The following is an 18066-nucleotide window of genomic DNA, read 5'->3' on the forward strand; positions in this document are numbered from 1 at the left end:
TTACCAGGTGGCGCACTCCGCTACATGGTGGAATGGTCCTGAGCACTCACTGAAAACCACTGGTGTTTCATTGATCAGGCTATTGTTGCCACCCATATTTGGAAGATACCATGGTTGCCGAAAGCACCGATGGGCCGATGGGTGTGTATGTCTCCCCAGTCACATGGGCCACGGTTGGGGTGTGGCACAAGGTACAGCAACGACGGGGTCTCTCCTCTCCAATATCGCCGCTAACACCCGTGATTGGCAACCCAGACTTCCCACCGGCACTTACGGAGCAGCGTTCAAGCCCTAGCAGGAGGCGAACTGTTTACAGTTCTGCCTGAAGCAAAATATATGTTGTAGCTGAGTGAGTGGTAGAGATATGGGAAACTTTGGCAGGTTGTGTGTGATATGCAAATTATAATAATTTAAGTTTACTTCCGATATGTGCTGTGCCTGCCTGGTGTTACCGTGGCTACGCTGGTCTGCTTAATGAGTTGTTACAGTATGATTTGTATGTAGGTGTGTGGAAGCGCCTGAGGAGGTGTTTACAGCATGTAGATTGCAAGTGTTGGTTGGGGGGTGTATTTTTTTTGGGGGGGGGGGGTGAGGAGGAGGAGGAGGGGTGAGGTGAGCAAAAGAAAGGGTTTTGCAATGAAAGTGCGTAAAATAAAAATGTCCCAACTTAGAGGTATTTATATTTACACAGCCGAGGCTCGGATGCTTTGCGTATTTTTTTTTTGTTTTATGCTAATTTCCACATGTAATGCTAATTTGCCCATGTGCGTACTGTCATACACCGGTTTCAATTGAGGACCCTGCAGGACCCTACATAGCGCCATTTGGTTGATCAGCCCCTAAATGTTTGCGTACTACATACATAAATAAATAAGAGCCTCTTTGTGGAATGGAAATATGTCAAATGACAGTGCGCTGTGCTTTATTTAGGAAAAAAAACGAAGGACAGGCACACCCAGCATATATTTTGTAGCAGCGTGAGCGGTAAAGAGATCTGGAAAACATGCTGCCCGCAAGCCATATAAATATTTAATTAATTAAAAGATTTTAAAACGGACGCAAAATAAAAGAATGTCTAGTTCGAAGGAGGCCGCTGGGATTGGGTAAAGAAGAGAGAAAATTCGGAAGCGTGGAGGAAGGAAAACCAAGGGTGGAAGAAAGAAAGAGAAGGACGCAGCAGGGAAAGAAATTAGACAGAAATTGGAGGGGGGTTGAAAATTCACAGCAAGGGTGCCTGCACATGCAGTGCGATCAAAGGACAGAGGACAAACAGAAGGGAAAAAAATTATGGGGGAGAGCAAAGTTTGAAACCTGATAGAGTTATACGAAAAGAATGGGTGGAAGAAAACGAGGGAGAGAATTTGTGTGAAAAGCCGAGGCTCGGATGATTTGTGTATTTTTTTTTTTTTTTTTAGTTTCATGCTAAATTCCACTTGTAATGCTAATTTGCCCATGTGCATACTGTCATGCACCGGTTTCAATTGAGGACTCTGCAGGACCCTACATAGCGCCATTTGGTTGATCCAGCCCCTAAATGTTTGAATACTACATTCATCAGAGCCTCTTTGTGGAATGGAAATATGTCAAAAAGACAGTGCGCTGTGCTTTATTTATTAAACTAAACTAAAGACAGGCACACACAGCATATATTTTGTAGCGACGTGAGTGGTAAAGAGATCTGGGAAACATGCTGCCTGCAAGCCATAAAAATAGTTAATTAAATGATTTTAAAACAGACGCCAAATGAGAGCATCTGGCTCGAAGGGGGCCGCTGGGATTGGGGAAAGGAGAGAGAAAATTCAGAAGCGTAGAGGAATTAAAACCAAGGGTGGAAGAAAGAAAGAGAAGAACGCAGCAGGTAAAGAAATTAGACAAATGGAGGGGGGTAGAAAATACACAGCAGGGGTGCCAGAACATGCTGAGCGCTTAAAGGAGAGAGGAAAAACAGGAGGGAAAAAAACTATGGGGTAAGAGCAAAGTTTGAAACCTGATAGAGTTAGACGAAGAGAACGGGTGAAAGAAAACGAGGTAGAGAATTTGTGTGATAAGAGACGGTAGTGACGAAAGTGAGGAACAGTGTAGCAGCGGCAAAAGTGATAGTTAAAGCAAACAACCCTGGGAGTGGTGTGTGTGCGAACGCAAAAATAATTTTTTTAAAAAGCACGCGAGTGGTGCGCGCGCGTGACGGCAAACATGAAAGCAGTGCAGGACCACGTCTGGCAAGTGGTGTGCGATATGCGTGCACCATGACGAGGGAGGAAAGACAGATGGCGCCTCTGCTCGTAACTGTGCCCGTAACCGCACGCTCTATGCCTGACAAAAAGCTGTGGTCGGCTTTTTAAAGCCCACTCACTAAATGTCTCGCCACAGCAGCGCATGCGCTGGCTCAGGCGAGACCTAAAAATCCTTTAAATCGTACAGCCCAGGGAGAAACCACCATTCCACTGGTGCTCTTAAACTCGTGGTCCCCATGTTCAGACGGACCAATTGGGTAGGAAGAAGTTTTCTTTCCTCAACCGCAAAATAATGGAACCAACTCCCTCTTCATATCAGAATTAAATCTATCCTACTGGCTTTCAGCAAGGAATTACAAACCTGGCTATCCTTTAGTTAAGGCTGATTCAATGCTTATCACATACTGTGCTAGCGCTTTGACACCCCTGGGTATTTGTTGCACTTTAAAAGTCACTTTAACATTATCATTCAGCTAAACAAAGTGTAATATCGCTATTGAAAGCGTCGGTATCTCACCCTAGTTAGCTGTGAAGTGCTAATGCTAACCCCTCCCCAATTTATCACTTTTTATAGGTTTTCTTAAAGATGATACCAGCGAGAAAACTGTGACAGAAGCCAGAACTCAGCATTTTTCTTATGAGAACAAAAAAGACTATCAAAAAGATACAAGGAATATAAATCCTGAAGTAGTCATTTGTGGTTCCTGCTCTAGCAGTGACAGACAAAAAAGTGTGCCTAAATACAGAGGAGGCGAAAAAGCAATATAGAGCCAAGCACTACCTGGTTAAAGAAAATGTCAGCAAGTGAATCGGCATGACCGTAGCTATTTCAAAAGCAAAAACAACAGGTGATGGACAGAATGCAGAACAATGTCATACATTCACCCCAGTACAGAGATCTGGGCCTAAATCCATCGTTTTTTTGCTCACCATGCCTTTCCAGTTTGAGCCCAGCCATATGCAAATAAGTCTTGACCCTGTGCCCCATGGGAACAGTCCAGCCCGAACTGCCAAGCCAGGTCCTCCCTGGACTGGAAACGAGCATCCAAGGACCGGATGCTTGTTTCCGGTCCAGGGAAGACATGGCTTGGCAGTTCGGGCTGGACTGTTCCCATGAGGCACAGGGTCAGACTGATTTGCATATGGCCATGTCTGAACTGGGGTGGCTGAGTGGGCTAAAGAATGGTGATTGATTAAACCCAGATCAGTTGACAGGGGGTGAGTGTTTGATTTGCTCAAACGCTCCATCCATCATCCCCTTTTGTATCGCTCTGTTCGCCCTAAGTGTGGCAGGGTACTCTCAGACGTGAGTCCCTTGCTCACTTGGCCACTGGATTCAAGATAGACTGGCTGATGAGGATTATGAATCCGAAACCGGTCCCAGGATGCTTGTTTCCCGTCCAGGGAAGACATGGCTTGGCAGTTCGGGCTGGGCTGGACTGTTCCCATGAGGCACAGGGTCAGACTGATTTGCATATGGCCATGTCTGAACTGGGGTGGCTGAGTGGGCTAAAGAATGGTGATGGATTAAACCCAGATCAGTTGACTGGGGGCGAGTGTTTGATTTGCTCAAACGCTCCGTCCATCATCCCCTTTTGTATCGCGTAGCTATTTCAAAGCATTTTTGTGCAATTTCTCAGTACTCTGCCAAACGAATAATCCTTTAGACAATACATCATAAGCAACTGCCTACATTTAACCTGCAGTAGCATAATTCCTAAATATGCACATTTCTAGACCCCCAAGAACCTAATGTGTCTATAAAATCAGTTTCTCTAGCATTCCATGCCCCGTATTCTCCATATATCCCTTTTCCTTGACATTTTAATGTATTCTGATTGAGGCATGTGGTATCACAAGCTGCCAGTGGAGCATGTCCTGTTCTGTCTTCTTCCTGTTATAAATTACTCCTCTAAAGTTTAATACCCAGCAATCAACATTATAAGTAAAACACTTTTAAATTCTATTACAATTCAACCCTTGTTGCCCCATCATAACTTTTGTCTTGTCTTCTGTTTAAGACCACGGATGATGACTTGATGTTGGAAACCACCAAAAACTTTGCAGAAGAGGTAAGGATTGAATGTTTTTTGATATTGACAGTGATGGCATTTCAACATTTTCTGGATGTAAAAGGGATTTATTAATCTAACCATGTTAACCCAGTATTGCATAATTTAAGTGCTGCTTATCTAAGATGCTGGTGCTTTGTGAAATCAAAAAGTGCATTTTGATATGGGTAGACCAATGTCTACATAGACTGAGATTTTGAATGGTCAATAACAAAGAATGGGCAGACTTAAATAATGACATTAAAAATACCAATTTTAAAAGAGGAGGGCTTTGTTAGTCAAAGTGCCACAGGCATGCACCAGAGTGTGTTTTTTGTTTTACATTTTTTTTGTTTGATTATTTATTTGCACCCTTGCGCACTATGTTCCAGTAGAACGAGCTGCAGACACTTATGAGGCCCCTTTCACTCATATGGTTTGGGCCTATGTGAATCCCAAAGACGTAGTTTTCATTTGCATGTAGGGCGTTATCCCATGCAAATGGGGGAGCGTCCTTTCCCCCTCTCTCGCAGTGGCAGATAGGTCATACGGAGGCATACAGATTGTGTCCTACTTCATGTTTCACACAATCTGTGCACCTCTCAAGGATCCCCCCACCAGCTATTCTTCCATAGCAAGGTGAAGGAGAAGAGAAGGCATAGCCTTTTCATATGTATTAATTGTGTATGAATAGTGTTCAGAAGTTCTGTTTTTATTCATATTTGAGATGTTTTAAGGTTCAATTCACTAAGTGAAATGAAATGAAAAGGAGTTTTGTTAAGCGGGACTGCTGCCCTGGGGCGCCAAGCGCTAAGATCCATTTTAGTACCTCCCAGTGTGGTCAGCCCAGAGGCTAGTCTGATTTGTTCAAAAAGAAGGTTTTAAGCTGTTTGCGGAAGGCCATCAAGTTAGGATTAGATCTTGGGTAAAGAGGAAGTGAGTTCCATAACTTGGCTGCGTTATAGGAGAAAGACCGGCCTCCAGCTCTGGATCTCCTGACACAGGGGACTGCTGCCAAAAAGGCATAAGTGGAGCGAAGCTGTATTTTGGAACGGTAAGGGGTAATCAAGGAGTGGCTAATTTCTGGGCCAGATTTCTAGTATGCTTGGTGAGAGATACACATAGACTTGAATTTAATTCTCTCCCTAACAGGGAGCCAGTGCAGAGTTCTCAGCCCAGGCTCCACCGAGACTCTACGTGCAAGACTGAGCAATGTGCGTGCTGCACAGTTCTGAATCCGCTGAAGTTTTTGCAGACAGTATTCAGGCGCCCCTAGATACAAGGCGTTGTTAAAATCAAGGCGGGATTGATTTAAACCCGGCATAACAACTTGCTTGGCCTCAAAAGGTAGAAGCGGAAACATTTTCTTCAACATCCTGATGAGTCCAAAGCAAGTCGCTGATAATTTGGTTGCTTGGGTGTTAAGGGTCAAAGATATGTCCAGCCACACCCCAACACTTTTTATGTGGTCTCTGGGTGTGGGGGGCGCCCCCAAGCTGGTGGGCCATGAGAGGTCAATGAAAGAAAGAGATGGTGGGCCAAGAAGCATAAGCTCAGTTTTGTTCCCATTGAGCTTGAGAGACGACCTCGTCATCCAGCTCTTGACCTGTTCCAAGCAGGTAGTCCGACTAATCTGTGCTTGCTGGCAGTTCTTTTGCGTGAGAGAGACCACTAGCTGTGTATCGTCCGCATATGTAATGATCTTAATGCCGTAAGGACGGACGATCTCAGCCAGCGGTCTCATATACGCATTGAATAGCATAGGGCTCAAAGATGAGCCCTGCGGTACCCCACAGCCGAGGGGCTTGCAGGATCACTTATAGTATTGTTACGTACTCTTACATGTCTTTGTGAATTGGGCCCATAAAAAAACCAGAATGTGAATAAAATGGAAAATTCTTAGTCTTATTCATATACATCTAGAACAAATGGAAAGGTTGAACCTGTTTTTTCACTTTTATTATAGGAGATCCACTTTTCACAATAAGGTCTCACAAAGGCATTTTGGCATATTTAATATGAAAATACAGTTATTGGGTACAGTATTGAATTGCAGGTGTATGATGGTTATCAGTGAGTATTATATCCTGTATTTGTTTTTAAGGTTTAGCTTGCGAGAATCTACTTTGAAGTTGAGTGGCAGGTGACAGTCTTCATCTAATACGGTCTGAGTTTACTTCTGTTTTTCCAGGAATATTCCGCTAAGGTTGTCAGATGCATGGAGGTTTTATTAACAGTTAAAACAATATTTAATTCAGACTTCTTTGTTTGAATTGTTTAGATTTCAAATTGTACACTGTGAAAATAACAAGTGCCCAAGTTCAGAACAGTTGATCAAACACTTGACATACAATATAAATTGAACTAAAACACTTAATGAGAAGAACAAAGAATTAAGGAAGAAAAGTGATTAATACTGTAGGAAATCAGCACTTGCTGCAGTTGCCCTGGATTTTGTTGTTTCTGAACCCCATTTTTGCTGGTGTTAGACCTGGTGCACTTTACCCCTGCTAACCAGGTGTTAAGTGCCTGTGCTCCTGATTTAAATATGGCTAAATTAGTTTATTTCTAACTGACATGTTTAACTTTGCCTAGAAATCCCTAGTATACGATGTAGAAAATGCACCCGGGGCCTGTAAGTTAAATGCAATTTGTAGACTGTAGAACCTCTTGTGGTATCCACAGAGTGGGCTACAAAACATACATTTAGGCCTACCACTGTAGCCGGACTGCCACTGTGTAAAACCTACAATGTGACTTGTCAAAATAACCATTTTTGACAGGCAAAGACATCCCCTTTAAATATGAATATGTCCCCCTATATAGGCATTGTAGGCCACAAAGTTCGGTGCATCGAATTTCAAAGTGGGACATGTAGAAAATTGATGTCAATAAGTCCCTATGGTGACCAGCCCCAAAGGCTATTTCCACTATGGTCGGCCTGGCCACCCTATGAAGAAAACCAGAATACAGATAAAAAAATTAAATCTGTATCTCTGGTTCGGGACCAGCTAGAAAACTAATTCAACCACTTTTGTATTAAAAGTCAAATTCATTAGTGACCTTGGTTTTTTAATGTATATTTAGGAAAAGTAATTTTTAGAAAGTTAAATCTTTACTGCTTGAAGCTCCTGGAAGATGTTGTATATTAGCTCTCCAACAGCTTGACTTTTAACGAAGTGTGAAATTCCTTCCAGGAGCTACACAATAGACCAGTTTGACAGGCCAACCTGAAAGGGCAAGGATAACTCCTTGGAACTAAGCTAAACATTCAGGGTGGGGGCTGCTGCTCCTTCTTTTGACAGATCAGGATCACCTCCTGCCTGAAATACCTGTCTCTGTACTTTTGCACCCTTCAAAGGGATCTAACAGCACCAGACCACAATTATTGTGTATTCCCTCTCTTGTTGCTGAAGGACCTTGCTTTGTCTTAGTCCATATCTGTCTCATGTTTTTGTTGTGGGTTCAGGGTGTGCCTCAAACTGGAATTTAGTGTTGGATGTGGGAGGAATCTTCCATAGTAGATCACCCTTTTTAGTTTGACTGGAGTGTTTGGCCACCTTGTAATTGCCCCAAAACATTTCTTTTGGCCCTGTTTGGAGTAAGACCAATAGGAGCTACTGAAAATGTATGCAGGCCAGGGCCTTAAACTTTTACCCTATTGTTTAGGCAGTGCCTGGAAGTCAAAACCACCCACTAGCCAGTGCTAACTATACATGTGGAATGGCAAGGCACCCTCCAAGGAGCTCATTCTGGACCTGTGAAAGATCTGAAAAAACTAAAGTCGCATTTTGCGTTGAGACCTAGACAAGTTTCAGCAAGCACCCTCCAAAGCTCCAACAGGACCATCCTTCTTCAGGTATACGGCCTTCGGTTCTGCGGCAGCAGCTACAATTTAATCTGCATTCCAGGCAAGGGCTGTTCTTCTCAAAAAGTGACAAAGCCTTATTCTGCGTTGGGATTTAAATGAAATGTCTGCTCCTTTTTTTTTTACTTTCAGACTTTTACCAGAACCAATCCACTTGGTGTACCTGACCCAGGCACCATCTGCCTGGAACTCCACCCCAGTCCTGTTCTACTTGTTCCATAGACTAATATTGGAGTATTTTGCTACATTTTTTACTTAAACCTTTTGGAATTCATATCTCCATTCTCCTTATCTGATTGATATCACTTTGGTGTCATTTTGTTTATTACATAATACACTAATATTTTAATTCAGTTTGGATTTTTGATTGCTTGGTGGTTTGACTTTATTACTATTTTGGTACTGCATAAATACTTTACACCATGCCCTAAGTTAAACTTGCCCGCTCTTTGAGTTATCTACCATGGGGCTTACCTCAGGTTAATTTAATGAGCTGAGCAATCACCCACCCCAAATAATAATCCACTTTCTTATGAATAACATCTGCCTAAAGATCAAAAGAATGTCTTGCAGTATAGCACAGACATTTGTGCTACATCATTTTGTACATACAGCTCAATGTAGTCTGGTTTAAAACTATATCTCAAAGGCAGCCAGAATCAAAATGGCCTGTATTCACAAGATATTGTCAAGCTATCCCGTTAATATTTCCAATTTGTAAGGTATATTTTCTCTTTTCATTACTGGCCTCTAACCACAAAAGTATCCCTCAAAGTTGTGTGCTTTGCATTTGAAAAGCATATATATGTAATTTTCTCTTGTACTCTTACACCTCTGTCATTCATTCTTTGCTAGTACTTTAATTTTCTGTGCAGTTCTTTTGAAGATTTGTGTTCATGTTGTCTGTAGCCCAATTTAGACTCTATTTTCTTTAAGAAGGTCAAAGTTTTTAACTGCAAGTTCTTGTAAATTCTCTTGCCTAATTATTTTTGCTAATGTATATGTTTTGATCCAGAGTATTGTTAAGCGGAACGACAATGCTTGTAGATCATAGATCTGGAAATAAGTCTGTCAAAGAGATTTTCTATTCGCATGTCTTTTTAGTGATGCAGGGAGACCAGCCAACGTTGTCCTATTAAACATTTTTACTTGTGGAGACTTCAGTAGTTCTTTTGGAACGCACAACAATTGTTTTTCTTTGAACAATTTTCTTTTGAATCCATCATTTATCTGCCAATATCTTCTCTTTGTGGGACCATGTCTACAGAACAATCAGATGTATCCCCATGTTAATTTTCAATAACCAGTCAAATGAATATGCGCTTAAAAATTGTGCTTTCTGCATTTAGAAATTTAAGTGAGTTCCTTTGCTATGTATTCAATCTTCAGATATTTTTCTAGTGTTTTAATGGTTTTGATAATGGCTGCCTTTTGTAAAATTCAGAACACTGAGGTATTGCACTATTTTAGAAAACAGAAGAAATACAGACAATCCAACATATGAGACACTTTCACTGCTTTAAAGCCATTAATTCAGCCTCCTTCCTTTTCTTTTTTTGTTTACATAAAAATCATACATAATGTGCTACAAAGATCATCCATTAGATGCGTTTTTCAATATGAAATGAAATCAAATGAAATGAATGAAATGAAATGAAATTGGGTTTTGTAAAGCACGTTACTACTCGGAGGCCTCGTAGCGCTGTGGACGGGTGGGGCCGAATGCCACCAGCTAGCACCTAATGGAAGAGGAGTGTTTTCAGGCTCTTGCGGAGTTTTTGAAGATAAGGTGCGCTGCGCAGCGCAATGTGAGCGGCAGGGAATTCCAGACAACGGCCGCGTTCCATGAGAAGGAGCGGCCACCCCACCTAGCACGTTCTTGGTTGAGGCCAGAAAGGTTGAGCTTGAGCGCAGTGATCTCCGTGGGTAGTATGGAGTGACTAGGGAACATATCATTGCGGGGGCTTTTTGCCACATGGCTTTGTGTGTTATGCACATCGCCTTGAATTTTACCCTGGCCTGAATAGGCAGCCAGTGTAATTTTTGCAAGGCGGTGACGCCCGAGTGTCTTCGGGGCAGTCCGAGAAGCATACGTGCGGCCGCGTTCTGGGTTACTTGAAGTTTTTTTGTCGTGCTGGCAGGGGCACCTAGGTACAGCGTGTTGCCATAGTCCAGGCGGGACAGGATAATGGCCTGGACCATTATCCTTCGAGCTTGAAAAGGGAGGAGAGGAAGAACTTTCCGCAACATTCCCATCAGCCCAAAACAGGTGGCGGAGAGTTTGGTGGCTTGCTGATTAAAGCTCAAGGCATCATCCAGTCATATGCCTAGGCTTTTAATCTGTTCTTTTGGCTCGGGGGGGGGGGGTACCCATGCAGAGCGGCCAGTCAATGTTGGGTTTTGGTGCAGTCTTCCCCAGGAACATTAGCGCCGTTTTGTCCCCGTTCAACTTTAGGTGGGACAGGGCCATCCATTTTGTTACTGCTACTAAACAGCTGCCCAGATTGTGGGAAGTGCCTTCTGGCTGATTCATGGCCACTACTAGTTGGGTGTCGTCAGCGTAGGTTATGATTTCAAAGCCATAAGGATGTGCGATCTCTGCCAGAGGCTCCATGTATACGTTGAAGAGTGTGGGACTCGAGGAGGAGCCCTGGGGCACTCCCTGATTGAGAGGCCAGATTTTAGAATGCGTGGCTCCCTCCGTCACCTGAAACATCCGTTCCTCTAAAAAGGACCTTAGCCACGTAATGGCTTGCCCTGCCACCCCAAGGTGTTTTAGGCGAGAGATTAGGATGTTATGGTTCACGGTATCAAAGGTGGCACTCAGGTCTAACAGCATAATTGCTGTAGTGCCGCCTTGATCCATGTGCTTCCGAGCTAGCTCTGTTACAGTCAGCAGGGCAGCCTCTGTCCCCAGTTTTGGGCGGAAACCTGCTTGAGAGTCATGGAGTAGGTGGTTAGTTTCCAAATATTGCATCAAGATGGACTTTATGTGCCTCTCAAGTAGCTTACTTATCCAGGGGAGGAGGGAAATAGGGCGATAGTTGGCCATGTGTGCAGGGTCGAGGTTAGATTTCTTCAAGAGGGCCCACACTTGAGCACACTTCCAGGCCTTCGGGACGATTCCTGTGGTGATTGAGGTGTTCATGGTATTTAGCATAGTTGGTGTGATGGAATCTACGACCTTTAGCAGGTGGCGCGGGGGGGCGGGATCGGTGGGGGATCCTGATGTTACTTTAAGCATCAGTACCTTGAGGGAGTCTACATTCAGCAGCGGGAATTACTGCTAATTGCCAGAGGGAATCTGTGGGGATATGGTCTATCTCCAGGGAATGCTGTTCATTGGAATTGAAGGAGAGGGAGATAGATTGAATTTTTTGGAATAAATACTCTGCCTGCCTATCACAGCGGCTTTGAGCTTCGCTAGGGTTGGGCAGAATGGCTGGGGTACTAATCAGGGATTTAGCAATCCAAAATATTTCCCTCTGGGCATTAGCTGCTATTCTGATTTTTTTCCTCTTAATAGATTCCCGGTAAAGGTTCCTATCTTGCATTGTACATGTGCGCCTCCACATCCTCTCTAGTTTCCTACAATTTTGCTTTAGCTCTTTTAGTTTGAGGGTGTACCATGGTGCCTCTCTGGACTTGGTTTTTTCCTTGAGAGGTTTCAGGGGAGCCACTGCATCCAATGAGGACTGTACCCATTCATTGAAGTGCTTGTAGATTGTGTTAGGATCAGCTCCTGTTGGTGATGGGGTTGCTGAGAGGGAGTAGGCCCATTGGTCAGCTGAAACCTTCGCCCAGTTCCTCCCGGTTAAGATAGCGCGTGGGGGAGCCATGGGGGAACTGGGAGTCTCCCAAAATAGAGGAACCATGGGAGGGGGATTGAAGCACCGACGTCAAGCCTATGATCGTTGCTTAGAACCGCATCTAGCAAATGACCTTTATTATGCGTAGATTCAAAGCCCTTCTGGATGATTTGGAGGGCTGCTAGGTTATTTAGAAAGGTCCTTGCCAGAGGGTCGGCAGGATCATCCAGATGGATATTTATGTCTCCTAGCACCGTAAAATATGACGATGACATGGCTAGCTCAGCAACGTGGGCGGGAAGGGATTCCATGAATTCTCCTATTAGGCCCGGGGGGCGATAAAGTAAAAGCCCTGAGAAAGTTGAGGTGGCAGATAAGTCTAAGGCTAAATTCATGCTTTCGCAGTCCGGGATTTCGGCTGGGCATGCTCTACATTGATAGCAGCTCCTAAATATTATCCCTAATCCTCCTCCTCTTCCCCCGGTCCTGTCGACCCTCTGCAGTCCATAGCCACGCTGCAGCATGAAACTAATGTCCAGATCCACCTTGTCCTTTAGCCAGGTTTCCATAAGGAATATAGCATCCGGGTTGAGGTTATCGAGGAGGAGCGACATTTCTACTGCATGCTTAGTCAGGGATCGGCAGTTTAGGAGAAACATTTTGAAGGGGGGTCGGAGGTTCTCCATTGGCCTTGGTGGAGGTCTGAGTTCAAAGTGGCAGTTGGAACACTTCCTATTGGCCTTATTTGGGCACATGGAGTGAAGGCAGGCGGCCTCCTGACAACCCAACAACAAATTATAAACCAGTATGCATAAAATCTGCTAATGCATAGGAGAGGGTCAACTTCTGAATCCATCCTTTGCTGTGATCCTTCAGCCAATTTACTGCACATAGCATTGATTATGTGCACTTGTGGTTGATTTCAGGGCCTGTAATGACTGGATTCTGTAACCAGCCATTAATTGGATATACCTTACTGTGCACATTCTGAGGTTATGGCACCAGCACGTTTAGTAAGATCATGTTTATGATGCCAGGCAGTTAAGAGGGTATATGCATAACTTTTTATTATGTCTACTAGGGTACATCTAACACAAATTTAAACCAAGGCTGTACCTGGGTTGGAAGGGTTCTACAATTTGTTGAATTATTCTGTCATACCATAAAGTAAATTAGCGACCTAGGAAATTAGAGCACAACTAATTTTTACCATACCCTTCAACTTGGCAGTTGCTGAAAACTGGTTACACAGGTAACTTGTGGATATCGGCCTGCTTAAAATATCCAGTAGTCCGAAAAAAATTGTCCATAACCTGTTTGCAAAATAGAAAGTCCACTTCATTTTTCAGGAGTTGTGTAGTCCACATGTAAAATAATCCTTCCATGGTTACAATCCCAAAATCCTTTCAAATGATCCCCTGAAATGTTCACAAGCTCCAGTTCGTACCACTCAGTCTAAATCAGTCTACAAAAGTTATATTCCTTCCCACCAACATGAGTTTCTTTCAAAATGTATAGTTTTGAGAAACTTCGTCGGGCTGAAAATAGCAAATACTCCCTCTCATTGCCTACTAAGGCCAGTTTGAGGTTCATAGGTATCGTCTAGCCTATAGTTTCATTCAGCGTGTTGTGTATTTTAGACAAGTACTGGGCTATCTTGGGGCAATCCCACGCCATCTATGTAAAATTTTGATAATGTATTCAAAATCACTAAGATTAGTCTTTTCTTACAAATCTAAACTTTGGCAACTTGCAACAACCTATGAGTGGTTTAACATAATCGTCTCACAAATTAGGGTTATCATAGCTGAGATTGTGTTGAGTTAGTTAAGTGCTTATCGATCCGCTTTTACTTTAATAATGTATTAGGTTTGTTGGTATCCAGAGAAAAGGTGTACCCTACAGTTTAGATTTGTCCATGTCCCCTCAGTTTTCTTTATCATCGGATTTAAGGGACCCACACTATTCACACTGATTCATAAGGGTACTAGTGCCTGCTTTTTTTGTGAAAATAAAGGAAATGCTGAATTACTCTCAGTTGAACAAATTAATGGGATGTATTGATTTTGTATCATTTGTGATTACTTTTGTTTGGACTAGGATTTATACATTGGTTGGGATTATGCCAAATTCTAAGCTTATCAATTATGCCCAATCATGTGCCAAATGTGAAGTGGTTGAATTGTAACCCCTACAATTGTAAACTGGAAGTAAAACATTGAAGGAGTAATAAGTAATTCTGATTCCCATCATGAGCATTTTAGGGTAAATGATCAATGAATTTAGATTTTTGTGTGGTTTACCTTGTAGTCAATATTTTATTGATATAAAAGTATTTCTCACCTGAAGCCATTCTTCTACTGTCTGCTACTCTACCCATATTTTAAGATTAGTGGAGGCAGTGTGAGTGGAAGCAGGCAGCAGTGTATTTGCTCTTCATTCTTTGTGGTGGAACGTTGTTACTCACAATTACTTCTTTCTTATTGGAACAATTTTTGTGATTTTAATGCTTGTCCATCTCTTATCGAGAGCCTCCGATTAACCCCAATGCTCAAGCTTAAAACTAAGTTTTAAGCTAAATGTATAATCCTAAATGGTAAATCAGTCTCACAACTGCCTACGCTGCATACCTAAACACAGGAGGTTATCCCTCAACACACAAGTATGAAAGTAAATGGCTAAAACAACCCAGACGACCCTACCTCCCAAAACACAGCTAAGCTTCTGTTGCTAGTTATAAGGTTTGATGACTAATCTTAAAAAAAAAAAAAAAACACTGAAGCCTAAAACCTTTAATTTATAACCAAACCCTTAATCGTAACCCAAAGGGTAGATCACTAACCCACATGAGATTAATCAAATTGGTTTTATTTTAATAAAATCCAAATGTAGCCATTCCACACAAGTTTGTCCTATTAGGTGTAGTGAAGTAAATGTTTTCCTTATGAAGAAAAATTAATTGCAGTTATTTTAACATCTATATCTAGTCTTATTTAGCTGTTTTCTACCTGTTCACTCTATTTTCACTGGTCATGTGTAATGTGTGTTGTCTTCTAAAAGAGCACACATTTGTGATTCAAGCAAAAAAAGGTGAAATGCAGGAGTTGTGTGCTGAAAAGAATGTACTTGACTGGAATGGATTAAAAAGGTGTAGCTAGAACTGAAAGGATTTAGAGCAGTGTTTATTTTCCTTTCAAATTCGGAGGTCCCCCGGTTAAAAATTATTGGAATCAAGAGACCCCTATGGAGTTATTACTGGATGCCAGGGATCTGGCCTAAGCATTTTTGATGATTTGAACCGCAAAACAGTACACAAATACAGAAACAAACATTCATCAAACAAATACATAAACTATGAAATACTTTATTTAATTCACAAGCAAATATAGAAGAAAATAAACATTTTAATGGGAAGGTCGGAGTGTTTCTAAATTCAATTGATGCCACTCATCGTCCATACTGTATTCTGCTTGATGCTCTTGCACTGCTCCCATGAATCAATTTGAGGATATTAACTTAATTTTTAATCTCTAATTTCACGTTTTCACATTTATAGAACGTTTTAAATGTTCCGTTGTACAATTTGCTTCTTTAGTCCTATAAACCTTATCAATACATGAATAGTACTTAATCCTCTAAGCATTTGCGAACCCCTTGAGTTAGCTTTGTGGGTGCCTGGGGCTACCCAGATCACAGGTTAAGAACCACTGACAGAGCACTATAAATACACCCACATCTTCGCTGTTGGTATTATTGAGTTGCATGCTTTTATTTTTAAGACGTGGAAGAAGGTTGTTTTTGACTCTCAGCCACATAACATGTTTTAGTACTCCATTCATGTTCTTCGGTGAACTCCTGAACTGTTGCTTTTTGTAGCGGATGTGTGACACACAGCCCTCTGTGAGAATACTGTACTTGTTTGGTTGACCTGTTGGTTGGTTGACCTGTTGGGTGATTGACATGTTGGCTGATGAATGGTAAGACGGTTTGCTTTGAATTTTTCTATCAATAGTTTTCTGACTTCTGAACTGTTTTTTTTATTCTCCACAGATCGGTTTGAATATTATTCACATTTGTCTCTCCCAAGATAGCAGTGATGAAGAGGTAACCCATTTCTTCGTAAATGAAGCAAATTGTATTTTCTTGTTTGGGTCTCTCCATATCTACCTACTAGGTAAAATACTGTTAGTCTTTGTTTAGTATTTTATTTGATGTTTCTACAGTCATTTGTACCAGCCATGTGCTTTGAAGCTTCCAGGCTTTTGTATTTATTTCTTTATTTCTATAAATGTTATGTTTCAACTGCTGTTGATCATATATTTGTGGCCATGGTGGTTTCTATGAAAACATTTCATTTTTCCGGTCTCTCGCTGTGTATATCTCTGTTTCACCAGCAGTCTCCTGTGAAAACTATCTCCTATTTTGCCTAAACTGCAATTCCATGTATTTTTTTTATTAAATTGGGAACAGCAATTAACCAGCCTTTAATAATGCAGAAACATAGATCCCCAAGCAGGATGGTAAATGACCGAACCCTTGCTTGTTCCTTGGGCACCATCCCACAACAAAGGTTAACCCAGAGAGGGCATTTGAGGGGTAATCTTATAAAGGTGCATACGAGTAGAAATGCAGTCACATGCTTTCAGCTATTTCCTGGGGTGTGATGATGCCTCTCTCGTGAAAGTCCTACATGCAATGCTACGTGGAATGTAGAAATTGTCATGTCGTATGACTTAGGACATTACATGGGTCGAATGTGCTCTGTTGTTTTAGAGTTAATTAAGTCTTTGCGAATAGAGCTGAATGTGTTGGGTCTTAAAGATGGCGACCTCCATTAGCTAGGATGTAGTCCGGGCCTACATCACATGTAGGCGGACCATAGGGACTTTGCGCCACTTTCTTGTCAGAAACTTGTAAAATCTGTACCAATCGTGCTACACTGGTGGGCCTGATTCCAGATTGTCTTTGTCACTCTAGTGAATGGTACAGCATATACTGCAGACCACAGGTCCATCCAACTTTCCATGCCATTGGTGTATTTTCCATCACCACATTCTATGGCCTTACTGTAAAGTTAAATCTGTGCTCGGAGGATTAGCTTTCTTTACCTTATTCTATTTGTCAGAGCACATACACTGGTGCCTGGACAACAGTGTCCTAGTGTGCAGAATACAAAAAAAAACAGTGATACCATTGAGCAATAAATGAGGGTAACCATACAAAAAGAGGTAGTTTCTCTCATAAACCATGAGCCAAGCTGTACATTTGGCTTGCGCCAAACTCTGGTCTGCATTGACTTACTCGCTGATAAATTATTGGAATTGAACAAAATAAGTGAAACCAGAATACTGAAAATCTCTCTAGTAGCACGTATCGGAGAATAGGTGGGTTGGAGTCCAGTGAGTTTTCATCTCCATGTTCACTTTTTTTTTTTTTTTATATATTTCTTTTTATTAAACAAGAAACCATGAAACAAACATAACAATTGCATTGGGAATAAAGCGGCATTATCACTGCGGTGCTCGGAGCAGTGGTCGTCTCGCAAACAGGATATAAAACAGAATAGTAAAAATTTGGAATCAAGGGGAATCCAGAGTTTCCAAATCAGTTCGCCTGGCTGGAGGAACACAAATATCTCCCCGGTACACATTCCACGGCCCCCATATCTTTATCCACTTCTCAGGGCTGCCCCTCGCGACATACACAGCACGCTCCCTGAACATGCACCACTCCAAGTCTTGGGCCCACTTGGTGCGTTGCGGCGATTGAGTGGCTCCCCATAGTTGTGCTATATTGCGCTTGGCAATCATACAGGCCAGCGTAACCCATTGCTTTAAATATTGATTAAGATCCGTGGGTTCCCAAACATTCAAGAGACATCTGCGCGCCTCCAATCTTACCTCACAACCCCGAACATCTCGCAGAGTCTCATGTATGGCGCGCCAATAGGTTTGAACTCTATCACAGTGCCACAGTATGTGAAGAAAAGTCGCCATATCTCCACACTCCACAACCTCTCTTGCATTCCCCATTTGTACTACATCCCATCCTCACCAGCCCCGGACCAGTAATATAAGACCTATGTAAAATCTTCAATTTCACCA

General features: G+C 42.3%; 1 protein-coding gene across 2 annotated transcripts in view; it reads left to right on the plus strand.

The window, feature by feature from the left end:
- MTHFD1L (methylenetetrahydrofolate dehydrogenase (NADP+ dependent) 1 like) overlaps positions 1-18066 on the plus strand; it is a 1218839-nt gene that overhangs the window by 234327 nt on the left and 966446 nt on the right. For both annotated transcript variants that reach the window (XM_078649387.1, XM_078649386.1), the window contains exons 3-4: positions 4256-4306; positions 16013-16066. In XM_078649387.1, coding sequence (XP_078505513.1) covers positions 4274-4306; positions 16013-16066 — 87 coding nt within the window. In that variant the 5' untranslated portion in view covers positions 4256-4273. The remainder of the gene's footprint in view (positions 1-4255; positions 4307-16012; positions 16067-18066) is intronic.

This window comes from Lissotriton helveticus, chromosome 6 (assembly GCF_964261635.1).
Source record: "Lissotriton helveticus chromosome 6, aLisHel1.1, whole genome shotgun sequence".
Classification (NCBI taxonomy): domain Eukaryota; kingdom Metazoa; phylum Chordata; class Amphibia; order Caudata; family Salamandridae; genus Lissotriton; species Lissotriton helveticus.